The sequence below is a fragment of the Zeus faber genome (assembly GCF_960531495.2).
Source record: "Zeus faber genome assembly, chromosome: 14".
Classification (NCBI taxonomy): Eukaryota; Metazoa; Chordata; class Actinopteri; order Zeiformes; family Zeidae; genus Zeus; species Zeus faber.
The window spans coordinates 2,009,119-2,032,332 of record NC_137200.1 but is presented as its reverse complement, the minus strand read 5'-3'; the positions used below and the strand labels follow the sequence as shown (position 1 = coordinate 2,032,332).

The following is a 23,214-nucleotide window of genomic DNA, read 5'->3' as shown; positions in this document are numbered from 1 at the left end:
CTTTATAGTGTATTAAAGATGTCCCAACAAATCTTGCATACATAAAATGTAATCAAAATAACAATTAAATATCCCTGTGGATGAAACTCTAATATACTGTCCATTTCAAGACAATATTCATTGAAGATATTAACATTTATGTTTCTGTGGTGACCTTTGGAGAATTACTGGCTGAAGAAAAATCATGTTATTTACTGTAGACAATTCATTCATATAGCGTTTCATAATCATTTAAAACCACATTCTCTTGTAATGTGGGTCATCTTAAGACATGTTTTAGACCACTTTTTATTTCGGCTCCAATTCCAATTCACAGAGCCTATCGAAGGCAGCGGGAATATTGGATTGTATGTTTATGAGGCTTGCCCACGTGAGCAGAAATTGGCTCCACTGGTGGCAAAACCGTAGAAAGCATTGTGAAATCAGATACGGTGCTGACTTGCACCGTGGCAGATAAGATATGGAGACCCACCTATCGACCTGATGAAAGCCAGAAATAGGGAACATGCTATAGCATTGTAGAAAACATTTGCAAGACACTTTGTTTGGCCCTATTTTAATTCAAGGCCATTGGGTTAATAATCTACCAACTTTGGAAAAAAAGAAAAAAGTTGGTTCATCATTGCTGTTATGTTTTCCTTTATTTTCTAAGATCCTTTAAACTAAAATATGTGATATAGTGTCATTAAACTGTGAAATTGTCTCATTTGTGTCATTATTTGTGGAAAACAATGGTGTTCATTAGTTAGATTGCAGCTTGAACCCCTCATGCAGAGAAGCACCTTTGGGTCATTTTACATAATTTCAAGAAAATATGAATTGATCATCCAGCTTGGGCCACTAGAACCTGAAGTGTTTTGTGGTTGAGCGCAGGACTTAATGACCACATTCCATATTGAATTTTCTTGTCTGTAAATCTGTGAAACCTTATCAGCATTGTTTTTGCCTGAAGTTCTTTTTTATTTTTTCCCCTTTCACAGTCGACCATCCTGCACTGGAATTTTATGTGTTTATTGTGCTATTGTAAAAGCTATTCATGTGAAAGTATTGTCAGAATGCACAGTTAAGATGTCAGTCGGACAAAAAGGTCCTACAGTTATGAAGGTTTTGAGTCCAAAGTAAAAGTACACAGAGCACTATCATAAGAGACACAAATATTTACTTGGTAGCTAAGCATTCCAGTGAGGAAAGTGCTCAGCTACTGTACATATTGAACTCTTCCTGTGGCTGGTTCCAGTGCTCAGCAAACCACTATGAAGTGCTGACAAACAACATTTCTTGGCTCGATAAGTTAGCGGGAAAGAGAGATCAAATAGATTTATCAGTTTTGTTTCCCTAATGAAATGGTTCCCTCTGTAGGCTATAATTCAACATCGACACACAGCGACACATCGTTACCACGACTATGCTTCAAACTTCACCTTTGCCATGTGATTTATTTCAGCATATAAACAGCACTATTTGTTTTTATTTGCATCTGACAGATCAGTATGAATTTATTTATACTTTTTAATGAACAAAAAACACTACCAACATGTACTTACATACGCTTTTTTATTATTATTATTGGAATACTCTCAACAGTGTGTGACAACTAACGAAAACAGCGCAAATAATGCACCTTCATTCCATCCCTGGTCATTTACTCAGGTTTCATGTATATTATATACAACTGGCATATTTTCTAGACACTCGACCGATACAGCGACACAAGCACAACTTTACTCCCCAAGAGCTCTTGAGGCCCACAGCACAAATGCACATTCATAGTAACAGGTATTTCAACGGTTATCACAGGATGTAGAGATCCTAAGACAGTGATGACAGCTATGATACTTGACACAGGGGGCTCGGCAATGACTTGGATAATAAAAATCCAATAATGCATACTGTAACCTCAGACATGACATGGTTTAAAACCTATAGCAGCGTTTACTGTGATACAGACATAGCTGTGTCAGTGGCTTGTACGTGAAGCTACTTATTGAAACAACAACTTTGTGTTCAGGAGGGCAAGGACTGGGTGAGGAGCAGATGGGTATACAACATCACAGAGAGAAATCGTGAGAAGCAGCTTAGCTAAACAAGTAAGACACTTAATTGTTAAGGAGTAACTTCTCCAAATTCTATTAGTTTGGGATATTGTGGGGTTCCATAAACCTTTGGAGTGGTGGTGTTGACTAGAATCTGTTATGCTATAATAATGGATCTTATGATTTAAAGGTTACTTGTATTCAAATAAAATAAGATAAAATAGAAGATAGTGATTAAGTACTTTTTATGGAGAAGTTAATAAAAAAATGCACATAAAAAATTGCAACAGATAACCGAGGTAAAATCAGATAAATAACATCGCATCACAGTGACTCAATTTGGAGAACTAGCAGCACCTGGAACAAAGATATAGGATTTTATTTTGAGAACGGTGCCACAAAAGTTCTTAATAATGTGCAATTCTCATTAAGACCTGATAATATCAGTTCCGTTATCTTTATGGTTCTCAACTGAATTGTAGTAAACTCAACATTGGTTTCACATGGAAAGCCTAAACAGTTGATTTTCAGTGAAAAGCGGATTTCGCCTGTTTTCCGTTTGTCAGGAAAAAAACTGTAACTTGTCCATCTGTGTTTCTGGGCAGAAATGCATGATGTAAATGGTCAAATTAAATACAACACAAGAAAAAAAAAAAAAAGAATGTCATTAATATATACAGTATTTTTTCCTTCCCAAGGAAGCCTACTTAAACAACTCACTTTTAAGACAATGCTGAGTCACACACTACAGACCAGAAATGTAAGTACTTGGATTTTATTTCTTGGCAATTGTCTCTTGTAAGCAAGTAAAATGTATTTGATTGTATTGCTGTTGAATCAGAGAATGACAGCTTCAGATCGAGTTACTGATTTGGATTTAGAGAGATTTGGATTGCCGTTACTGTGCAAATATTCTCACTGCATCTTTGAAATGTCATTGTAAGGACTTAAATACCCAACATTTCTAAATGATATGAGAAATGAGAAATGTGGACCAGACCTATGAAATTGGCATCTGAATTCCATTGAAATACAGGTCCCTACATATTGCCAACCCTAACATGCATTGGTGATCGCTTCAAGTAAGTACTAAATTCTCAAGGAAATCTTGAAGATCGTTTGTATCCATTCTTGTCGCTTTCATCTGGCTATTTATTTCAGCAGCATTTATCTGAAGTGGCCAGTAATGGCTGCTGGTTTCTTCTTGACCTACGGTACCACAGCTAAATTGTGCAGGCTAACTCGTCACAGTTCATTGACCTTGTGAAAGGTCTTGTTGGAGCAGCATGCTTTACATTTGGGAATGTGTCGAAAATGTACTATTGAATGGGGATATTCTCATTGCTAACCGCATTTGGCAAAGTGGGGGAACACTGTGATTCTCTCTCACGATGCTGAAGCTTGTGTGCCACAGAAGTCACCTGTGAGATCAGCATGAATACATTTTGTGCTTTGAAGTGTCTGAACTTGAAAAACCCTGCTGGGCTAGTGCTACGACTGGAGGAGCAGCAGCCAGGTCTGCTCTACACCTAGCCCTGACCCCACGCTCCCTCAGAGGGCCTCCCATATCGAGGACCTAGTCCTTCATCCATGCCTTATGGGTGGGCCCCTGGTGCTGGAGACACCAGGGGCATGTCTCGGTAGGTGAGGCATGCCTCTGGCCAAGTGGCTGCTGGCCTTCAGAGCAGCGATGCCCTCCTCTCTTCTGGCATCTCATCCAGGATCTGCAGCAGGAGGTCGCTGAGGGGCTTGGCGATGGCTCGGTAGCCGACAGGCGTCAGGTGTAGGAAGTCGAACATGTCCTGTTGGGTGATGGTTCCATCGGAGTGCACAAAGCCGGCACCCGCGTCCAGGAATTGGACTTGGCTGAGCCGCGGCAACCAGGAACGCAGGAGGACGTTGACGGTGGCGTTCTTCTCGCGCAGTGGATTGGGACGCTCACCCCTCGGCAGCAGACCCTGATGTGGACGGAGTGTTATGACGATAGGTAAGTGTTTGAGTCTTACAGGACGATCCAGGAGGATTGTCATCATTTTTAAATAACCATTACTTCTATGGAATAGATTGAAATTGGATTTGGAATTCAGAAGAATATTTATATCATATAAAAATTAGGAATTAATCCATTATCATGGTCATTTATCTTCCTAAGAAAGAGACAACCAAATATCTGACAGAATTTGATAAGGTGAGGTTTAGCAATAAAAGCATGTTTAATCTGTCCTTTAATTATTAAGGGTGCTAAAATTTGGGTTTAAGTCCAAGTGTAATCGGTAATCTTTTCACTTTGAGTGGAAAAAGTATGAATCAAGGTGTAAAACTGTTTTAAATGGCTGTTTATGGCTCAGGATAAATTTTGACCAAAATGACCAAACAACTAAGAAGAAGAATCTTTAATTGTCATGCAACAGACCACACTACAACACATGCACACACACACACACACACACACACACACACACACACACACACACACACACACACACACACACACACACACACACACACACACACACACACACACACACACACACACACGCTTTGGATGGTGGCCAGTGAAATGAGGCCTCTGTATTTGACCCATCCTGGCTTGTCCTTCCTCCGGGGGGCAGCCAGGAGCAGTGGGCAGCATTCGTCAACGCGCCCAGGGACCTGGTAACGAGTGTCTATCGCTGGTCAGACGATGATGGGTGCATGTTTTTGGTGGGGGTCCTTACTGATGGTAGGTGGAGGAAACCCCAAGTGAGCACGGGGAGAACATGCAAACTCCACACAGAAAGGCTCCTATTTGGGAGATAACCCGCACGGTGCCAACAGCGCCCCAGGCGGGAATCGAACCCAGGAAACTTCTTGCTGTGAGGCAGCAGTGCAATGTACTGCACCACCGTGCCAACTGTGATAAAAATATAGATATATATATATTTTTTAACATTAACAGCATTTTAATTTCACATGAACTTTGACCTTCAAATCAACTATAGACTCATTTCAGCATGAGCAAGACTAAAGTGTCAAGACATCCCTCTTCTACTTCAGACAGGAGGTAAGCGTGACAGAGCTTACCAGCACGACGATCTTCGCTTTGGGAAGGCGGCTGGTGAGCAGCTGGGCAATAGTGAGCACTCCCTCCGCAACCTGCTCTGCTGTGTGGTGGTGATTGTTTGTTCCGACCCACAGCACCACCACCTGGACGAGACGGAGACCTTCACTTTGACCTCAACTAAAACTACCGCCTAAATTTCTGCCAAAGCTGTTATTAAGTGTTCTGAATATCGTTGTAAGGACTCCAGGTTAAACCTGAGGCCTACAGCTTTATAATAATAATAATAATAATAATAATAATAATAATAATAATAATAATAATTCATTCTCATGTTTTGTGTTAATTGTATGCCACCATAATAGTATAAGCATATATCAGTGCAATAAAACATGTCTAGTCATTGCAGAAGAGCTATTGATTATAATCAAACAACTGACATAAAAATTCAATTAGACAGGTAATTTGCCTGAATCAAAAAGGAGGAAACACACCTAATAGGAATCATGTCACATCAGAGTGTCGGCGTAGTGACAGCACAGATTTTGCTGGCTGATTTGTGTAAGTGTGCGGCGATTAGATGGCGCAGTAATGGTGTTGTCTCCCTGCAGAATTAAAGCTGCAGTTTTTATCTTTGGTGGCGTTTTAGCAGCAGGACAGATAGTAAGACATCCATTTCATGATCTAGATTTAGCTATGGCTTTGGAGGAGGCAAGAATGGAATGCTGCATAATTCAACAAAGTTGTCGTATTTATATGCATCATTACTGTAGATATTTCATCGTAGTCATCCAGCAGCATAACTTCAATATCAAGACAGAAAAAGGTGCCAAATTGTTTCTTCCTCTTTCAAAGGATAACACATTAAGAATTAGGATACAATGCCTGATTTTTCACCTGGGTGCACAGGTCTGAGTGAAATAAATGAAAGAAATAACTGCACTCATGGATTATGCCCACACTGATACTTTCCCACCTGAGCTACACAGTGGCATTCAGACACACGTGGCTTTTCTCACCTTGGGCCTGATGTTATCCAGCTCTCCGTTTTGTAACCTCCAGAGTACATTGCAGGTCGTGTCTCCCCCGATGCCAAAGTTGAGAGCGTGAAGCGGAGAGAACAGCTCTCTCCAGATCTGCAGGAGCCAAACAGAAGAACTACATTTCAATATACAAGTTTTAGTCGTTTGCCTCATCCAAACTACCAGGAAGTGTCAGTATCGCCACTAACTTTAACAATTTTGAATTATCAAGTACACAGGTCAGGTGCGCATATAAAAAGGGAGGGTGTGGGATATGTCTCAATCTGCACTACGTATACTTTCATATCTGAAGAACAAAAAAGCACTCTGTTTTTTGCAACCTATGTTTTTTTAATATTGACTGTTATGTTATGTTATACCGTTATGTCTCATTTTGTTTGTTAAATTAGTTTTTTGTGACAATTCCGGGAGCTCGTACACCAGAGAAGAGCTCATGAACATCAGGGCTACAACCTCTGTGGATTTATTTCCCACTTTCATCTCCACACCAGTGGAATTACTGAACATTCTGGTCAAAGGTGCGCTCACCTTTGTGCACGCAGTGAAACGCCGGAGGAGATAGAGATGTGCCGGTGCGCTTGTGGGCCTCCACCGACGCGGACATCGCACAGCGTTACCTGGAATATTTCTCTCTAACGTGCTTTCACTGGGAAACAAACTGGACGAACTTCAACTACTGTTGGGGAAGAACAGAGACTTTTCTTCATCTTCTGTTTTGTGCTTCACGGAGATGTGGCTGAGTGGAATGATACCGGACTCTGCGCTGCAGCTGGCAGGCTTCCAACTCTTTAGAGCGAATCAGGACACAGAACTCTCCGGCGGCAAAACAAAAGGTGGAGGTTTGTGTTTTTACACTAACAGTAGCTGGTGTAACATTAACTGCAAACCCCTCTATTCTCTCCGTGAGTTTGTGTCATTCATACTGGTCAGTGTTTACATACCACCGCAAGCCAACGTGCAGGACACACAGCGCATGCTCACCGACCAGATACGGTGTTTGGAACGGACAAACCTGGACTCCCCAGTTATTGTCCTAGGCTACTTTAACAAAGGAAATCTCAGCCATGAACTCCCTTAATATAGACCGTTTATTAAATGCCCCACCAGAGAGGAGAATATTTTGGACCACTGGTACACCACAGAAAGCAGTGCCTATCACGCTGTCCCCCGAGCTGCACTGGGACACTCTGACCACGTCATGGTCCATCTGATTCCTGCATACAGGCAGAAATTAAAGCTGTGTAAACCTGTGGTGAGGACATCTAAGAAGTGGACCAGTGAAGCTGTGGAGGATCTTCAGCCGTGCTTGGACTGCACCAACTGGGACCTTTTCAGGACTGTTACCAACAGTTTGGATGAGTACACAGAGGCTGTGACATCATACATCATCTTCTGTGAGGAGAGCTGTGTACCATCACGCACCAGGGTGAGTTATAACAACAACAAACCCCGGTTCACAGCTAAACTCAGACAGCTAAGGTTAGAGAAGGAAGAGGCGTTTAGGAGTGGGGACAGAGACATGTTTAAAGTGGCTAAGTACAGGTTTAGCAAAGAGGTGCGAGTTGCTAAACGACTGTACTCAAAGAGACTCCAACACCAGTTTTTCAGCCAATGACTGTCTCTGTCTGGAAAGGGTTCAGACAAAACACAAACCTCAAACAAAAACACCTCACTCCTTGAACAACTCACGCCTGGGCCAACGACCTGAACAACTTCTACTGTCGCTTTGAAAGGCAATGGGACAGTCCTGACACCATCCCCCGTGACACCTTCCACCAGCCCTAGCCTTCAGGCTCCACCTCCCCGACCACAGCAGGAGACTGGACCTCTTCAAACCTACTCAACTCAGAGCCCCCCTCCTCCCCCACCACAGTGACGACTCTTTCGATCTTGGAGAGGGATGTCAACAGGCTCTTCAAGAGGCAGATCTCCCGCAAAGCAGCCGGACCAGACTGTCTCTCCATCCACCCTGAAGCACTGTGCAGATCAGCTGTCTCCAGTGTTCACAGACATTTTGAGCACCTCATGGAGACATGCCATGTAACAGCCTGCTTCAATGCGCCACCATCATCCCAGTCCCAAAGAAGCCAAGGACCACAGGACTTAATGATTACAGACCCGTTGCCCTGACCTCTGTGGTGATAAAGTCTATTGAACGCCTTGTGCTTTCCCACCTTAAATCCACCACAGACCCTCTCCTCTCCACCTACAGAGCCAACAGGTCTGTAGACGATGTAGTAAACTTGGCCCTCCACTTCATCCTCCAGCACCTGGACTCCCAGGAACCTACGCCAGGATCCTCTTTGTGGATTTCAGCTCCGCCTTTAACACAATCATCCCGGCACTCAGGACAAGCTATCCCAGTTGAGCGTGCCTGACTCCACCTGCAGGTGGATCACAGACTTTCTGTCTGACAGGAAGCAGCATGTGAAGCTGGGAAAATACGTCTCTGACTCCTGGACCATCAGCACCGGTTCCCCTCAAGGCTGCGTTCTTTCTCCTCTGATCTTCTCCCTGTACACCAACAGCTGCACCTCCAGCCACCAGTCTGTCAAGCTCCTGAAATTTGCTGACGACACCACCCTCATTGGGCTCATCTCTGGTGGGGACAAGTCCGCCTACAGGTGGGAGCTTGACCATCTGGTGACTTGGTGCAGCCAAACAACCTGGAGCTCAACGCTGTAAAGACAGTGGAGATGGTTGTGGACTTCAGAAAGAACGCTGCCCCACTCACCCATCAACCTGTGTGATTTCCCAGTCAACTCTGTGGAATCCTGCTGCTTCCTGGGAACCATCATCTCCCAGGACCTCAAGTGGGAGCCATCATCAAAAAAGCCCAGCAGAGGATGTACTTCCTGCGGCAGCTGAGAAAGTTCAACCTGCCAGAGACGATGATGGTGCACTTCTACACCTCCATCATTGAGTCTGTTTTCACCGCCTCCATCACCCTCTGGCACGCTGCTGCAACCACCAAGGACAAGGACAGACTGCAGCTTGTCATTTTCTCTGCTGAGAAGGTGATCTGGCAATCTGCCATGTCTCCAGGACCTGTACGTCTCAAGGACCCTGAGGCGGGCAGGTAAGATTGTGGCTGACCCCTCCCACCCCGGAAACACTTCCCTCTGGCAGGAGGCTGCGGTCTAACAAGGCCAAAACCTCTCGCCACAAGAACATCTTTTTCCCCTCTGCAACTGGCCTCATCAACAAGGCCCCCCCACTGCCTTAAACGAAATGAGTATGTCAATGCGTTACATTAATGCAGATTCCTCATTCTCTGGACTTTTATCTGTGAACATTGCACATACTGTTACACTTTATACTTAACATTTGCACATTCCTGCACAAACTGTACAGCTTTCATATGCTTATATATGTTTAACCAATATTTTACTTATTGTTTTACATTTATGTTTCATGTATGCACCGAACACCAAGACAAATTCCTTGTTTGTGTAAACTTACTTGGCAATAAAGACTTTTCTGATTCTGATTCTGTGATAATAGATAAGTAATAGAATAAATGAATTATGCAGCGTGATGTCCTCTCTCACCTCATACTGTTGCATAAGCTGCACCATGGAGTCTCCCACAAAGAGCACATCTGGTTCGGCATCCTTACACTCCTGCACAAACCTTGTGTGCTGTAAAATACATAATAATAATAATAATAATAAAATTAATAATAATAAATAAATAAATAAATAGTTAAACAAATGAATGAATTGATAAATAAAGATATGAATAAGTATATATAACATATACGTATACATGTTTAATTCATGATGTATGTAAAGAGAGGGGGCTTAGGGCTGTTGAATTCTTTATATGGATACATTTATTATTGGTTCCATATACTGTTTCAAAACAATCCTTGCACAGCCTTCTATGTAATCCTGACAACATTACTGAAAGTTTATACTTTAATATCGTCCAAATTGTTCCGATAGAATGGAGTAGCAAAACATTCTATGGCATTCAATATACAAATATGTTGTAAGAATGTCATGTGGCATTTTTTCTGTTAAAGCAACATACAGTGGCTTGCATAAGTATTCATACCCCTTGAACTTTTCCACATTTTGTCACGTTACAACCACAAACATCAATGTATTTTATTGGGATTTTATGTGATAGACTTCTGAAGGCAATTGGTTGCACTGGATTTTATTTAGGGGTATCAGAGTAAAGGGGGCTGAATACTTTTGCACGGCACACTTTTCAGTTTTTTATTTGTAATTTTTTTTTTTAAAACCATGTATAATTTTCCTTCCACTCCACAATTATGCGCCACTTTGTGTTGGTCTATCAAATAAAATCCAAATAAAATCCATTGACGTTTGTGGTTGTAACGTGACAAAATGTGGTAAAGTACAAAGGTACTTTTGTAAGCCACTGTATAACCTTGAAGCTAGTACTTTTTAAATCAGTGTTATTGGTGAAGTATCACTTGGGGCAGTCAAGTTACCGTATTGATACCGTTATTTAACATGTTCTTATGATGCTCAGCCCTACTTAACACACACACACACACACACACACACACACACACACACACACACACACACACACACACACACACACACACACACACACACACACACACACACACACACACACTGGAATTTACAAATTTACAATTAATTTATTTACTCACGCAGATGAAAGAAATTCCAGCATTTACCATGTCTTTTTACAACATAACATATCTGAGCAGGAATGACTACAAATTGCTTAAACCCCATATGATAGATATATATATATCACAATATATCAAATGTAGTATGGATGAAATAAAACACAATGTATTTTATACTATCTGAGAGAAAACCCCCAGAAGGACATAGTCAAAAAATGTCTCCTTATTGCCGTTAGATTGTAAACACACAAATGTCTTTGTTGATGCTGTCAGATCAAGGTGTGAAGACATTGGAGCACAGTGATTTTATTTTAAGGCCAAGAGAATGTTTGAAAGACCATAAGGTGGCCATGGGGAAGTATACAACGCTACTTGAATAGGTCAATAGAATTTTTGCCTGGCTCTTTATTTAACGCAGACACTGTGGTCATAGAAGTAACATCCTCAGGATAAAGTTATTGTTAGCCCATGTCACGTTCCCCTCCATCTTTAAAAACAGCCCTAGCGCAAGATCTTGAGAAGGAAATTCGTACGATGAACTTTCTGAGACTGACTCTCATATGATTCCACCCTGATCAACTTCAAATAAAACACGTGTTACGAAAACGCTTAAGCTTTTCATTTTTACATTTAAATAAACTAGAAGGCCTCAAATTTGGAAGCTTATGGCCAATTGTAAGGTGCTTTAAGGTGCAAGCACTGTTCTGCATGTTGCAAGTGTAAACTGCTTCTGGAGACTGAAGACCTGTGTGCCATCCTGAGGCTGTTTGGGAAAGGGTTACACCGGTTAAATTTGAGATTTATTCCACTGTAAAAACGGTTGTCTCTCTATGGTGCAAATGCCTCTCTATGGATTAGTGTACCCAATCCTTTGGGCCAGGAAATCTCCTGTCGGAACACTATTACCCATCACCAACTTTACATAATAATAAGAATAAGAAGAAAAAGAAGAACTAAATTTGACTTTCATATTCTGTGAGGGAAATACAGTGTTTACAAACAATTGAGTGGACTAGGTTTTGAATTTTAGTGAATTTAGAAAGAAAAAAAAAACATTCCTTCTTTAAGACCATTATTTAGGACACGTATATAAGAGAGGTTTAAGGAAACAGTGTAAAATTAGGACATTTAGACACCACGAACCAGGGATATCCAGCGTCCATCCCCTTGCACATCTTCAACTGATTGTGCTACTGCAGCTGGATTCAGCGCATCACTGCTCATCCTAAAAAGAAAAGCACGTCACTGCTCATGGACACATCCATGCACATGGACATAAGATCTCATATTACATATGGAAGATAAGGCAAAAAATGAAATATCAAAAATCGAAATATCACAATATTTTTTTCACAAACACCTCGATAATTTGACGCCGCTTTGGGGAGACATACTTGCATACAAGGAAGAATTATTTGAGAAATGTGGCTAAGCGTATGTTATGACCAAGCATGTAGAGGTACTGATTACACAGATCAAAGCCACTAGGCAATAATAAGTAATTTTAAAAAGATAAATAATAATAAATGGCAATATGCAACAAACCTCTGTATCAACAATTCACAATCTGACAGGAAAACCCACAGCTAGAACAGTCAGAAAATGTATTTACTTTACTGTAAAGCCTTAAAGTTGCCCGTTGCTTTGAAGACAACATTTACCTATATTGCAACTGTCGCGATAATATAACTCACAGGCGATATATCGTAATATCGATTAATCGCCCTGTCCGACTGGAAGCACGTAGCGTCACTTTTACTTTCGAGGGGAGTGCAACCGCTGCAGGTCGTACACAAAAAAACGTAAATAGCGTTAGATATTAGAAGCAGTGGTTAGTGACTACACCACGCATTCTACGGTTAGCCTGCTAGCTTGCTAGTGAAAACAATCGCCGTTACACGACACACCCGTCTTTGATGTTGATATTTCCAGTTTTAACACTTTAGGGGTCGTAGTTGCAGAGGATACCTTGTAAGCGGCTATCCGCCAATCCGAGGCCCTTGGTTTGAGGGACACAAAGCAGGTGTGCGCTGCAGCTCGACCACTCGCCCGTTGTGTTAGAGCAGCTGCATGGTTGACGCTCTAACCCTTAGAGCGCAGACCACACCACACAAGGCGTGTCAGGACGCCTTTCGCCGAAGACTCTAAAATGAGGGAGGTACGGCGCCGGAACCGCGACGACCAGGCTACGTATCCGCTCAATGCATCATGGGATCCGCCCCCCCCCACTGAGGAGTCATCTGTAAGGGAAAATAAATGGTTCCTCTCGTGAAGACCAACCCTGTGCGCATGTGTCTTGGAGGTTCTCTGTTCTTTTTCCGGGTGGACTCGTTGCTAAACGAGTGTCGCGCTTCGACTTCAGGGAAAACAAAACAATTGAACAGATGCCACAGGCTGAAGGACGCCATATTTGTACCGGCAGACTGTAGCGATGGCGACTTATCTTCCCACATTTAAAAGGTGTTTGGTGACTGTCACAGTTCACCGCAAAGCATCATGGTCACTGGGTCTCTTTCCCCTTCCCCCACGCTTTGCCGCCCGGCAAGAAAAGGGTTTTATTCAAACATTACACCCGATTATTTCCATTCTGCGTTTACGGAAGAATATCAGATCATTAAAAAGTATGAAAACCCACGCACAGGCTACTGTACCAATAGGTCATGACAGGGTGTGGCTCCGAAGGATTAAATCTGTCATTAACCACCCCAAAGAGTGTCGATTTTGGGAATAATAATTGTCAGGTCCTGGTACGTCTTGATCTTCTCCTGCACATTCGACAGACATTTTTACGGTTTGGTGTCAGAACCCTGTGATGATAATGCCCTACTTGGTGTCGGTGGAATTATTCACGGGATCTCGGCTTTCTTATCCTCTGTCACAGTTCCAAGGCTTATCTACGTCTATGTCGAGTGAACTGGTAATGCTTTGATGCCCATAAGTACAGGCACTGTCTGCCACACTCAGTGTCAGTGATCTTCAGTCGTGTGTGTGTCTCTGTGTCTCTTGAACTCTCGGTCCTGTCTACGATCCTGATTCCCTGCCTGCTCCTCGACCCTGATTCCCTGCCTGTTCCTGATGCTGATTCCCTGCCTGTTCCCGATGCTGATTCCCTGCCCGTGCCTGTTCCTGAATCCCTGCCTGTGTCCTGTTTCCGATTCCCTGCCTGTTTCCTGATCCTGATTCCCTGCCTGTCCCCGGATCCTGATCTTTTGCCGGTTCAACATTAAACCTTGCACCTCCTCCTAAAACCATGTGTGTCCTGCATTTGGGTTCACCAGACCGTATCCTTAAACACAGTCAGGGGGTGGGTCATTGCCTTATCCTAATCCATGGACAATTGCCATCTTGGGCCCTTAGTCGCCTCAGCATTTGGTGTGGAGTGCCTGATCTTGTGCTGTGATGATAATGAGAGCTTCCATACTGTACAGAGGCCTTGAGATCAGTTACCTTTTCCATCTTCCAGAGATCTTCCAGAGATGTTTGATATTCCAGAGATGGCATCAGAACTGCCCACGAAGGCTTTTGCTCCAGGTTTTGTTCATCATTGCTATTAGATTTGTTGTTATTCCAGTCTTATTCGCTCTATTTTTTCTTTAACTGTCCATTAGATACTTTCGTAAATGGCGTGAATATAACTTATTACTCAGATGAGTTACTATTATATTATCATTTGGGCTGGAACCCTATTGTTATTGTTCGGGAAAGAATTCTCGGAATTTTGAAACCTAAAACTACCTAAAACCTACCTAATAACCTAAAATGTACGAGATGAGATTTACAGTAAGACTCTTTATGACATTGTCGTGGAAATTCCAGCCACTCAGTTGGTAGTCGATAAGTGGGGTGAGATAGTTCAGGTTAAACAGAAAATACAACAACTGCACTTAGTCTAAGTTTATTGGATAGAAGATCAATCAGCGGGGAACACTTCACAGGTCACATCTCCCCCGAGCCAAGTTGCTCGAGGGTTTATATAAACTACGTCACATGGACTGTTACTTCTTAGAGGGAACGTTGCATAGGTCACGTTGACCATTAGAAGAGGGTGCAGCCCAGGTTCCTGTCTAGACCTTCTTGTGGAGTGTGATAAGTCAGGAGTGAAAGGTGACTTCTCCTATTGGTCACAAGGCGGTTATAACAGTTTCACTATGATCCGCATGTGGTGGACCAAGGGGGCGTGGACAGGCGGTGCAGTCTCCCACCACTCAGCTGCTGGGGATCAGCCTAATCAGCGGAGCCACTCCGATGATTCGCAGGCGAGTCAGCCTGAGGGACACCATCCGACACAGACAGCTGGAGATCCACGGATATCCCAGAACTATTTATATATATATATGGGCCTGCGAGCCCTGAGTTTTTTATTTTCGACCAAAGAGAGACTTGTGAATAAACACGCCAACTGGTGCTGTTTCGCCTGCCTCCTCTTTCTGCATTGTCCTTCATCCAGATGGCCAGGACTTCCAGCTTGTTGAGGGCCTTTGTGAACTCCCAATCTGGGGATGTGTGTTTGAGGATCATGGTGCAGCAGGAGCCCTAGCTGTCACGATTGTCAGGACTGTGAGCATTGGCTGCATCCCTCCTGTTGGTATAGTGGATTTCGCGGCTGCATTGTATAAGGGCATTCAGGGAGAGGTTTCTGCCAACTGTAGGTGACCAGAGTCCCTATTGGATATCTCCTCGCCTCTCTATTGGACTTCCCCCTTCTGCCTGAACCTTCCTTAAACTGCTGTCCAGTCCAGCGTTGGGGCCTACGACTGGCTCTTCTGCCCCTCCTCGGGGGGTTCCAGGCCCTCCGACAGTGGCTGGCGGAGTTTCTGCGACCTTCCCGATCGATGCTGTGACGAGCAGCATCTGGTATTGTCCTCTCCACCTGGGGACACTCCACCTTTTCCTCCAGAAGTCCTTGACCACTATGCAATCTCCGGGTTGGAGGTCGTGGAGTGGTCCCTCCACAGGGGATGATAGGGAAGCTTTGACCTGTAGGTAGGTTTGTCTAAGAACAGTGAGAAGGTTACGACAGTAAGTCATCATTACATCATCTATTCATTCTAGTGTTTGAGGACCAGTGGGTGGAGCCAGGCCCATGTTCATGGGCCGGCCATGCAGGTACTCATACGATGATAATCCTGTGGAGGGGTTAGTGTGGCTGCGCAAAGCGGTTAGCACTAATGGTAGATACGTCACCCAGTCCATGCCTGTGTCCTCCATTGCCTTAGTCAGTTTGTTTTTTATCATACCATTAGTGCATTCTACCATTCCTCTGCTCTGAGGGTGGAAGGCACAGTGTGTTTAAGAGATTTACATGTAGGTAGGCCACAAATTGTTTGAGGGCCCCATTTACGAAATGTGGGCCATTATCTGTGGAGATTTTCCAGGGAATCCCCCAGGGAATCCAGGGAATGATCTTCGTAATCAGTGCTTTAGCTACTGCTGCTGCTGCATCGGCCTTGGCCGTCGGCAATACTTCCATCCATTTTGAAAACACGTCAATGACTACGAGGCAATGTTGTTTACCTCGGTATAAGTTGAGGGTGACGAAGTCCGTCATTAGGTGGTCGAATGGTGCATCCAGGACCGATGTTGCAGACAGCGCCGTTGGTTCGCTGCGACCAATGTTGTTAGTGGTAGAAATTAAGCATTTTTTACAAAGATTTGTAGGGTAATTTGTTAATCCCCCTCCTGTTATGTACCGATGCTTCTGTATTTCACTCACCAACCCCCCCTTGGACACATGGTCCTTCCCATGTGTAAATTTCGTATAATAAGGGTATAAACATTTTGGGAGGAAGGGCTTGCCATTTTGCCCCTCCCATATCCCGTTTACCAGGGCGTCATTGTTCTTCCGTGTAGCTCACTCTTGTTTTTATGGCTGGCGCCTGCAGTGTTTTTCCATGCTGCATTTTTTGCCACTTTGTCGGCCCGGTCATTCCCTTGGGCAATTGGATCAGTTGTCCTGGTGTGCGCCGTGCATTTGCATATGGCCAAACCGATGGCTTCCAGGAGATCTTTGACCTGTTCTTTGTTTAGTATTGGGTTACCGTCTGATTGCAAAAAGCCCCTTAATTTCCACAGGGCACCAAAGTCGTGAACGACTGAACAAAAGCGTATTGGCTGTCGGTGTAGACAGTAAGAGAATGTCCTGTGGCCATGGTGCAGGCTTGCGGCAGGGCATACAGTTCTGCCTATTGGGCAGAGAAGTAAGTGGGTTTGATTCTACCAGCCGATTATCATGGACTATTGCGTAGCCTCCTTCCGCCTTCCCCGTGTCTGGGTTTCAGGAGGCCAAGCCATCGATTTACCAGATATGATCAGTGTTGGGGAGGGGTGTTTCCAGTAAGTCCAGCCGGGGCGTCGTCTGTTCTGATATCACTGCCACACAGTCATGCGGTTCTCTGTCCTCCTCTGCAGGCAGGAGGGGGGCTAGATTTAACACCATTCAAGGGTGATATGAGGAAGTGAAAGTATGTAAGAATAGTGTAGCTGTCCAGCCGGATGCAGATGGGCTGTTTCTTGTTTAATCAGTATAGTTGCTACCGCATGCGGAACAAATAGCCGCAGAGGGCTCCAAGCCACAATGCTAGCGGATGCTGTGACTGCTGCTGCTGCAGCGGCTACCGACCGCATGCAGACAGGCACAGCCCATGCTACTGCATTTGTTGAAAGTAATAGGCCACCGGCCTCAATTTGTCTCCATGGGGTCGCATAAGGGCTGCTGACATAAACCCCTCCTTCTCATCCATAGTCATAGTGTATGGTTGGTCTGGGTTTGGTAAACCCAATGACAGCGCCATGCTGAGGGCCCTTTTCAGGTCCTCAAACACCGCAACGTCAGTCCAGTCCACTTCTTCCTTGCCCTTCAGGTCATGACCGTGGACCAGGTCATGACCGTGGACCATGTCCTGAAGGTGCTGTGTCAGTCGTGCATAGTCGGTTATCCAGCTCATGCAATAGCCGGTACGCCCTAGAAATGACATTAACTGTTTCTTAGTGTGGAGTCGAGGTATTTTTAGAATTGCCTTTTCCCTCTCGAGGCCTATTTCCATCCCGTTTTTTGAGTGGACGTGACCTAAATAGGTCACTCCTGAACAGGCTATTTGTAATTTTGACTTGCTTACTTTGTGGCCATTTTTTGCAAGATATTTTAGCAAAAGTACTGTGTCTGCCTCGCAGGCTTTCTGGTTAGGGGAGCATATTAATAAATCGTCAACATATTGGATTAGTGTGCTGCCGTGTTTGAATGTGAAACCATTGAGGTTTTCGCCTAATGCCGCAATGAATACTGTGGGGTACTCTGCATACCCCTGGGGCATGTGGGTGCAGGTGGAACGTTTACCTTTAAATGAGAACGCAAACCACTGCTGAGACGTCTCTTCCACCTTTATACTAAAGAATGCGTTTGCCAAATTAATCACAGTAAACACCTTCGCGTCACCGGGTACTTGGGCCAGCATGGTAGTGGGATTAGGGACCACTGGTGCACGGCAATGATCGGCATCATTTACTCCCCTTAGGTCTTGTACAAATCGACAATTGCTCTGGCACTGAGGCCAGAAGCACCTCCTGAGCTTCTGTCAACAAGCACTGTAGGGGCCCTGTGGCGGAGCTATAATCTTGTTTACTTGCTACCAAATGTACTGCTAGGCATGCAAGAAACACCCAGTTCATAGGTTCTCGGTAGGCCCGGCCCCTTGGTGACCACGAGGGTCCGGGGTCCTGGCCTCCCAATCACCCAGTCCGTCCAGCCAACCGTCCTCCCCAGATCCTCCCAATCCTGGGCAGGGTCTTTTCGTTACAACATGTGGGGCATGCTTCCTGGTACATCGAAAAACTGAAACTCTTCCTCATACAATCCTACACTTGCCGTTACCCGTGTCTCATCCCAATAGAGATATAGCCCTAGCCAGGGTTGTCTCTTTCCCTTTCTCAAACAATTTACGCTCCATCTCGGGTTCTGCTTTGGCAGCTAAAAATGCTGTCACATGTAAATCTTCTGCAGGCATGACATCTCCTCCCAGACATACCATATGCACATGTCATAATAAATTTGTCGTAACTGACATTGGACAATCCATTTCTAAATCCCAGGAATAATACAACAAGGGGGACCCCGAGCTGAATTTGGCCATCTGATAAGAGGGGTTCACATCTTTCACCAAATGTACCCTACCCCGTTACATACAACCAAAATACCTAATGCACAAATTAAATCTCAACCACACAGATTTATAGGGCTAATCCCTGACTGTATGAACAAGTGTTTCACTCACCAGCCAGGGCCCTCTCCCTCCCTGTCCTCCACAAGAACGAGGATGGTGAAAGGCTCCACCGGCTTGGTCCCTCCTGTCCCAATGGTACAAATAATTTGGGGCGTTCAAGGCCAGGAAGGTAGTCAGTTCAGACAGCTGTATGACAGAATGCCTTGCCCCGGAATCTACCAAAAACTTTAACTTTTGTTCCATTACCAAGAGTGTAATTATGGGCAGCTCGGCAGCTGCAGTTATCATAGGAAAACTACACACATGAGGCATTATCTTTTTCATTTTCATTTTGTGGGGTCTATGTGGTGCTGTTAGTGTGGTTGGTGATCCCTACTTGGATGGTCCGTGGAGTGGTCATGCCCATTGCCCTGTCAACATTCGTCCTCGCTGCTGTGCTCTCTGTCCCACTTTTCTCCCCCCACTATCTCCTCTGTCACGCTTCTTTAGTTCCTTGCAGTCCCGGGCAAAATGCCCAGGCCGCAGTTGTAACATAGCAGGTGTCGTTTCTCACTCTGTCTAAGTCCCTGGCCCCTCACAGGTCCTCGATCTCATTTGTCCCTCTGGTTTCTGTCCATGTCTCGTCCTCTGCCTTTCCCTTGAGGGTATTGCAGCTGGGCCATTTGGAGCTCTTCAAATCGGTCCCATTGGGCTGTTCCCCGCTTCCCATCCGTTCTGTCCGTCTCCCTCAGTTGTTTTTCGGCTTGTACAGCATGCGGACACACACCGTGCAGGCGGGCTGTTTCGTACCCGATGCAGGTGGTTTTAGCCATTCGGCTGATTTCAGGTTTTAGTCCATCCAGGAAACAACACTTTAATTGTTGCTCATGGGGAGAGTCCAGGTTTGCTCCCCGAATCCCCCCTTGGGGAGTCGTCATTGCACTAGCCTGCCTGTACACGGCTTCCAGGCATGATATGAACCCGTCAGTTCATCGTCTTTCTGTGTACAGTCCCGGACGGTGGACCAATTTATGGTCCGACGGAAAGGCTCATTGATGCGGTCTTCCAGGTCCCGATACTGGTTGCGTCAGGCTTGGTTCTCTGCACCCTGTCCATCCTCCTCCGCGAAATCCCCCAAGCGACGGTCCGAGTCTGCGCCAAGTTTGCGGCGCAGAACTCCATTCACTTCTGTGAGGGTGGGTCGATGCATACGGATCAGGGCGCGAAAGTCTTGGATGAAGTCTTCTGGGCCGTCTTTCTTTGTGTTTGCGATCGCTCCAACCTCCTCAGCTTTGTATGGGCGGAAGACGTTCATGACGGCCCCGGCTGGGCTGGCGAGATCAGGACAGGAGACCATGGGCCTCTGAAAGGTGATTGGGGCGCCCACGTCATTCAGATCAGTCGTCTGGTTTCTCCGGGCTGTATGGCTTCTAGTCAGGATGGGTTCCCGGATGTAGGTGTTGTAGGACGGGGCTGGGGACAGTGGTGTGGTCATCAATAGCGGATACAGTACCGGAGCCAGGTTTATTTTGCTCTGCAGATTTAATCACACATTTCTTGTCTCTTGTTATCACTTCTTTCTCCCACGCACCAAAATTAATTAAGGCCATGTTTCTTGCGCCTTTTAACCTTACCATATTCCTCTAGTTTCATTCTCAACTTGTCTATTTGTCTTGTGCTAAAACTACCATTTGCGAGGAAACTGATTTTTCTGATTTTGTCCCATCATGTTTATCAACCATAATCTTTGCTGGACCTGTCCATTCAGAGGGGTCCCAGACTTTCCCATACTGTCCGTTTACCATTTAACACTTACAGCGCTTTCCTTTATTGATTGTATTTGCGACCTAAATAATTAAATTTAGGACACTGACAGAGGGAAGTTTATCCTGTCCCCGGGACAATCAATGTTAAACAACCTTTTAGCAGTTTTGTGTTCCAGACATCAAAACCTTAAATATGTCCCAGACGTATATTCAATTGTTGTACTCTCACCTCTCCACGCGTAGTTTGTTCATGGATCTGGATTGTCATGGAAATTCCAGCCCCTCAGGTGGTTGTGTGGGGTGAGATAGTTCAGGTTAAACAGAAAATACGACAACTCTCACTTGGTCAAAGTTTGTTGCATAGAAGATCGATCAGCGGGGAGCACTTTACAGGTCACACAGAATAGTAAAGAGCATCTCCCCCGAGCCAAGTTGCCCGAGGGTTTAAATAAACTACGTCACATGCACTGTTACTTCTTAGAGGCAACCTTGCATAGGTCGCATCGGCCGTTAGAAGAGGGTTTTGCCTGGGTTCCTACATTTTTCGTATTTCATGAAAACGTAACTTACTGAAAATGTAATCCAAATGAAAAACTCAACTCAACTGTACAAAAAATTACGTAAATTACAATACTACCGTAAATCAACATGAATACGTCATAATTTACTTATACGAGACACAACCATCTACCGTCACTGATACTCCAGATGTACTTCAATGCAACAAGGTAAATTATAACAATGACAGGGTATAGATTAAATTTTTTGTGTAATAAATGTCATGTTTAAACATTTTCCTACACCTACAATTAACAAACTGTAATTAAAAGGCAGAAAGTGTAATCTTGATAAATAATTTCATAAAAATTCTAATTGCAAATTAATGTTAAAGTTATATAAATGTTGTCTGCATTACAATATAGACAACTAATCTATTAAACTTTTGGTTAGAATTTTACAATTGTACATTACTAACATAAAAGTACAATAAAGAAGTAATTACAAATAACATGTATTTATATATATATTAAATGAAATGTATTTATTGTTATTGTTATGAAATGTAAAACCTATAAACTGGACCCTGTGTATTGCTGCCTGCAGGTATATTTATTATTATCATTATTATTATTAGTAGTAGTAGTAGTATATATCATATTTATTATTCAAATAGTATTAATTTATAATTTATTATACAAAAAATCTCAAGAGCAGAAAATCAGCAGTGATATCCTAACATAATAATAATAATAATAATAATAATAATAATAATAATAATAATAATAATAATAGCTGCAGGCAAAAATACATGGTCCATTTTGGTTGTTTAAGTGACAAAGTACATTTTGAAGATGTTCCCTAGTGATACATAAAACTACATGGATTCAGCCTGATCATCATCCGAGTCATCTTTGTCCTGTGTAGTGTGTCATAATCAGTGATTTCTGCAACAAAAGGTAAATTATTTGTGTATTATAGCTATTGCAAGTCATTGAAGGTCTGTAAAATATATTTTACTGTATTGCTACAAAATTTTCGATTGCAAATGTTGGACCAGTTGAACATATTTAAGTCAAACTCTTTAGAATTTACAAAACAGAGTACATTGGGTCATTGGGAGAAGAGATGACAAGGCAGGTCAGACAATTGTTTTATTAAGCAGTTTTCCAAAACATCTGGACAAAATAATCAAAAAAATACCACAGTATTGATAAAGATCACACAATCACACATGTACTAATTGTGTATTATTAGAAATGTAAATCTTCAGTGATAAAAAAAAGAAAAATAAACAATTTACAACTTGTATTTAATTGTCAAATAAAACACTGTTTACAAAAATCATGTTATATGCAGTTATTTAACACAAAAATACAATATCCACAAGGACAAGATTAAATGCTTGGATGAGGAACAAGTGGTACAGCGCGCAGGGATTATCCCTGGTGAGATGTAGGAGGAGTCAGGCCCAGAGTCACCCGACAGTGCCCGGAATGTCCACGTACAAATAGCCCCAGCCCCAGGCAGAGTAACTGAACCCCAGATCATTGGGTCAAGTGGCCTCCGGCCAATAAGGACAAACAGTGGCTCCAGTTCAATGATGATGTGCACAACATCCTAGAAGTAGCAGCCAAGGGTGATGCAGACAGGAAGCTCCAAACCATGGTAATCGTCAGCATCAGCCTTGCTGCCGAGAGGTTTGGTCAGTGGAGAAGCTGGGTACCAAGACCCCCTACGTGAACAACCGTAGCGCAGGGAAGATCAGCCAGATAACGCAGGAGCTGTGGGTCCTGAAGCGGTAGTACAAGGAAGCGTGAGAAGAAGAGAGGGATGCACCATCAGAACTTCTCAACATCCTCAGGAAGAAGCTCACCTTTTCTTCGAAGGGCAGAATGGCGCAGACGATGGGGGAAAGAGAGGGCCAAGAAATGGTCTGCCTTCATCGCAAACCCTTTTGGAGTCATCAAGCAGCTGCTTGGACAGAAACGCAGCGGCCACCT

The 23,214-nt window shown here is 43.8% G+C and overlaps 1 protein-coding gene across 3 annotated transcripts; it reads right to left on the bottom strand.

The window, feature by feature from the left end:
- Positions 1-1,553: 1,553 nt before the first annotated feature.
- pafah1b2 (platelet-activating factor acetylhydrolase 1b, catalytic subunit 2) lies at positions 1,554-12,889 on the bottom strand. Of its 3 annotated transcripts, XM_080013989.1 has the most exons (6): positions 12,721-12,889; positions 11,896-11,977; positions 9,668-9,757; positions 6,093-6,209; positions 5,097-5,219; positions 1,554-3,991 (listed from the first exon to the last, which is right to left on the bottom strand). In XM_080013989.1, exons 2-6 carry the CDS (start codon positions 11,974-11,976, stop codon positions 3,713-3,715), a joined length of 690 nt encoding a protein of 229 aa, XP_079870115.1. In that variant the 5' UTR covers position 11,977; positions 12,721-12,889; the 3' UTR covers positions 1,554-3,712. The 3 variants fall into 3 exon arrangements, with proteins under 3 accessions (XP_079870115.1, XP_079870114.1, XP_079870116.1); XM_080013988.1 differs by lacking the exons at positions 11,896-11,977; positions 12,721-12,889 and adding an exon at positions 6,645-6,774 and having other exon boundaries at positions 9,668-9,752; XM_080013990.1 differs by lacking the exons at positions 1,554-3,991; positions 11,896-11,977; positions 12,721-12,889 and adding exons at positions 4,281-4,926; positions 6,645-6,774 and having other exon boundaries at positions 9,668-9,752.
- Positions 12,890-23,214: the final 10,325 nt, after the last annotated feature.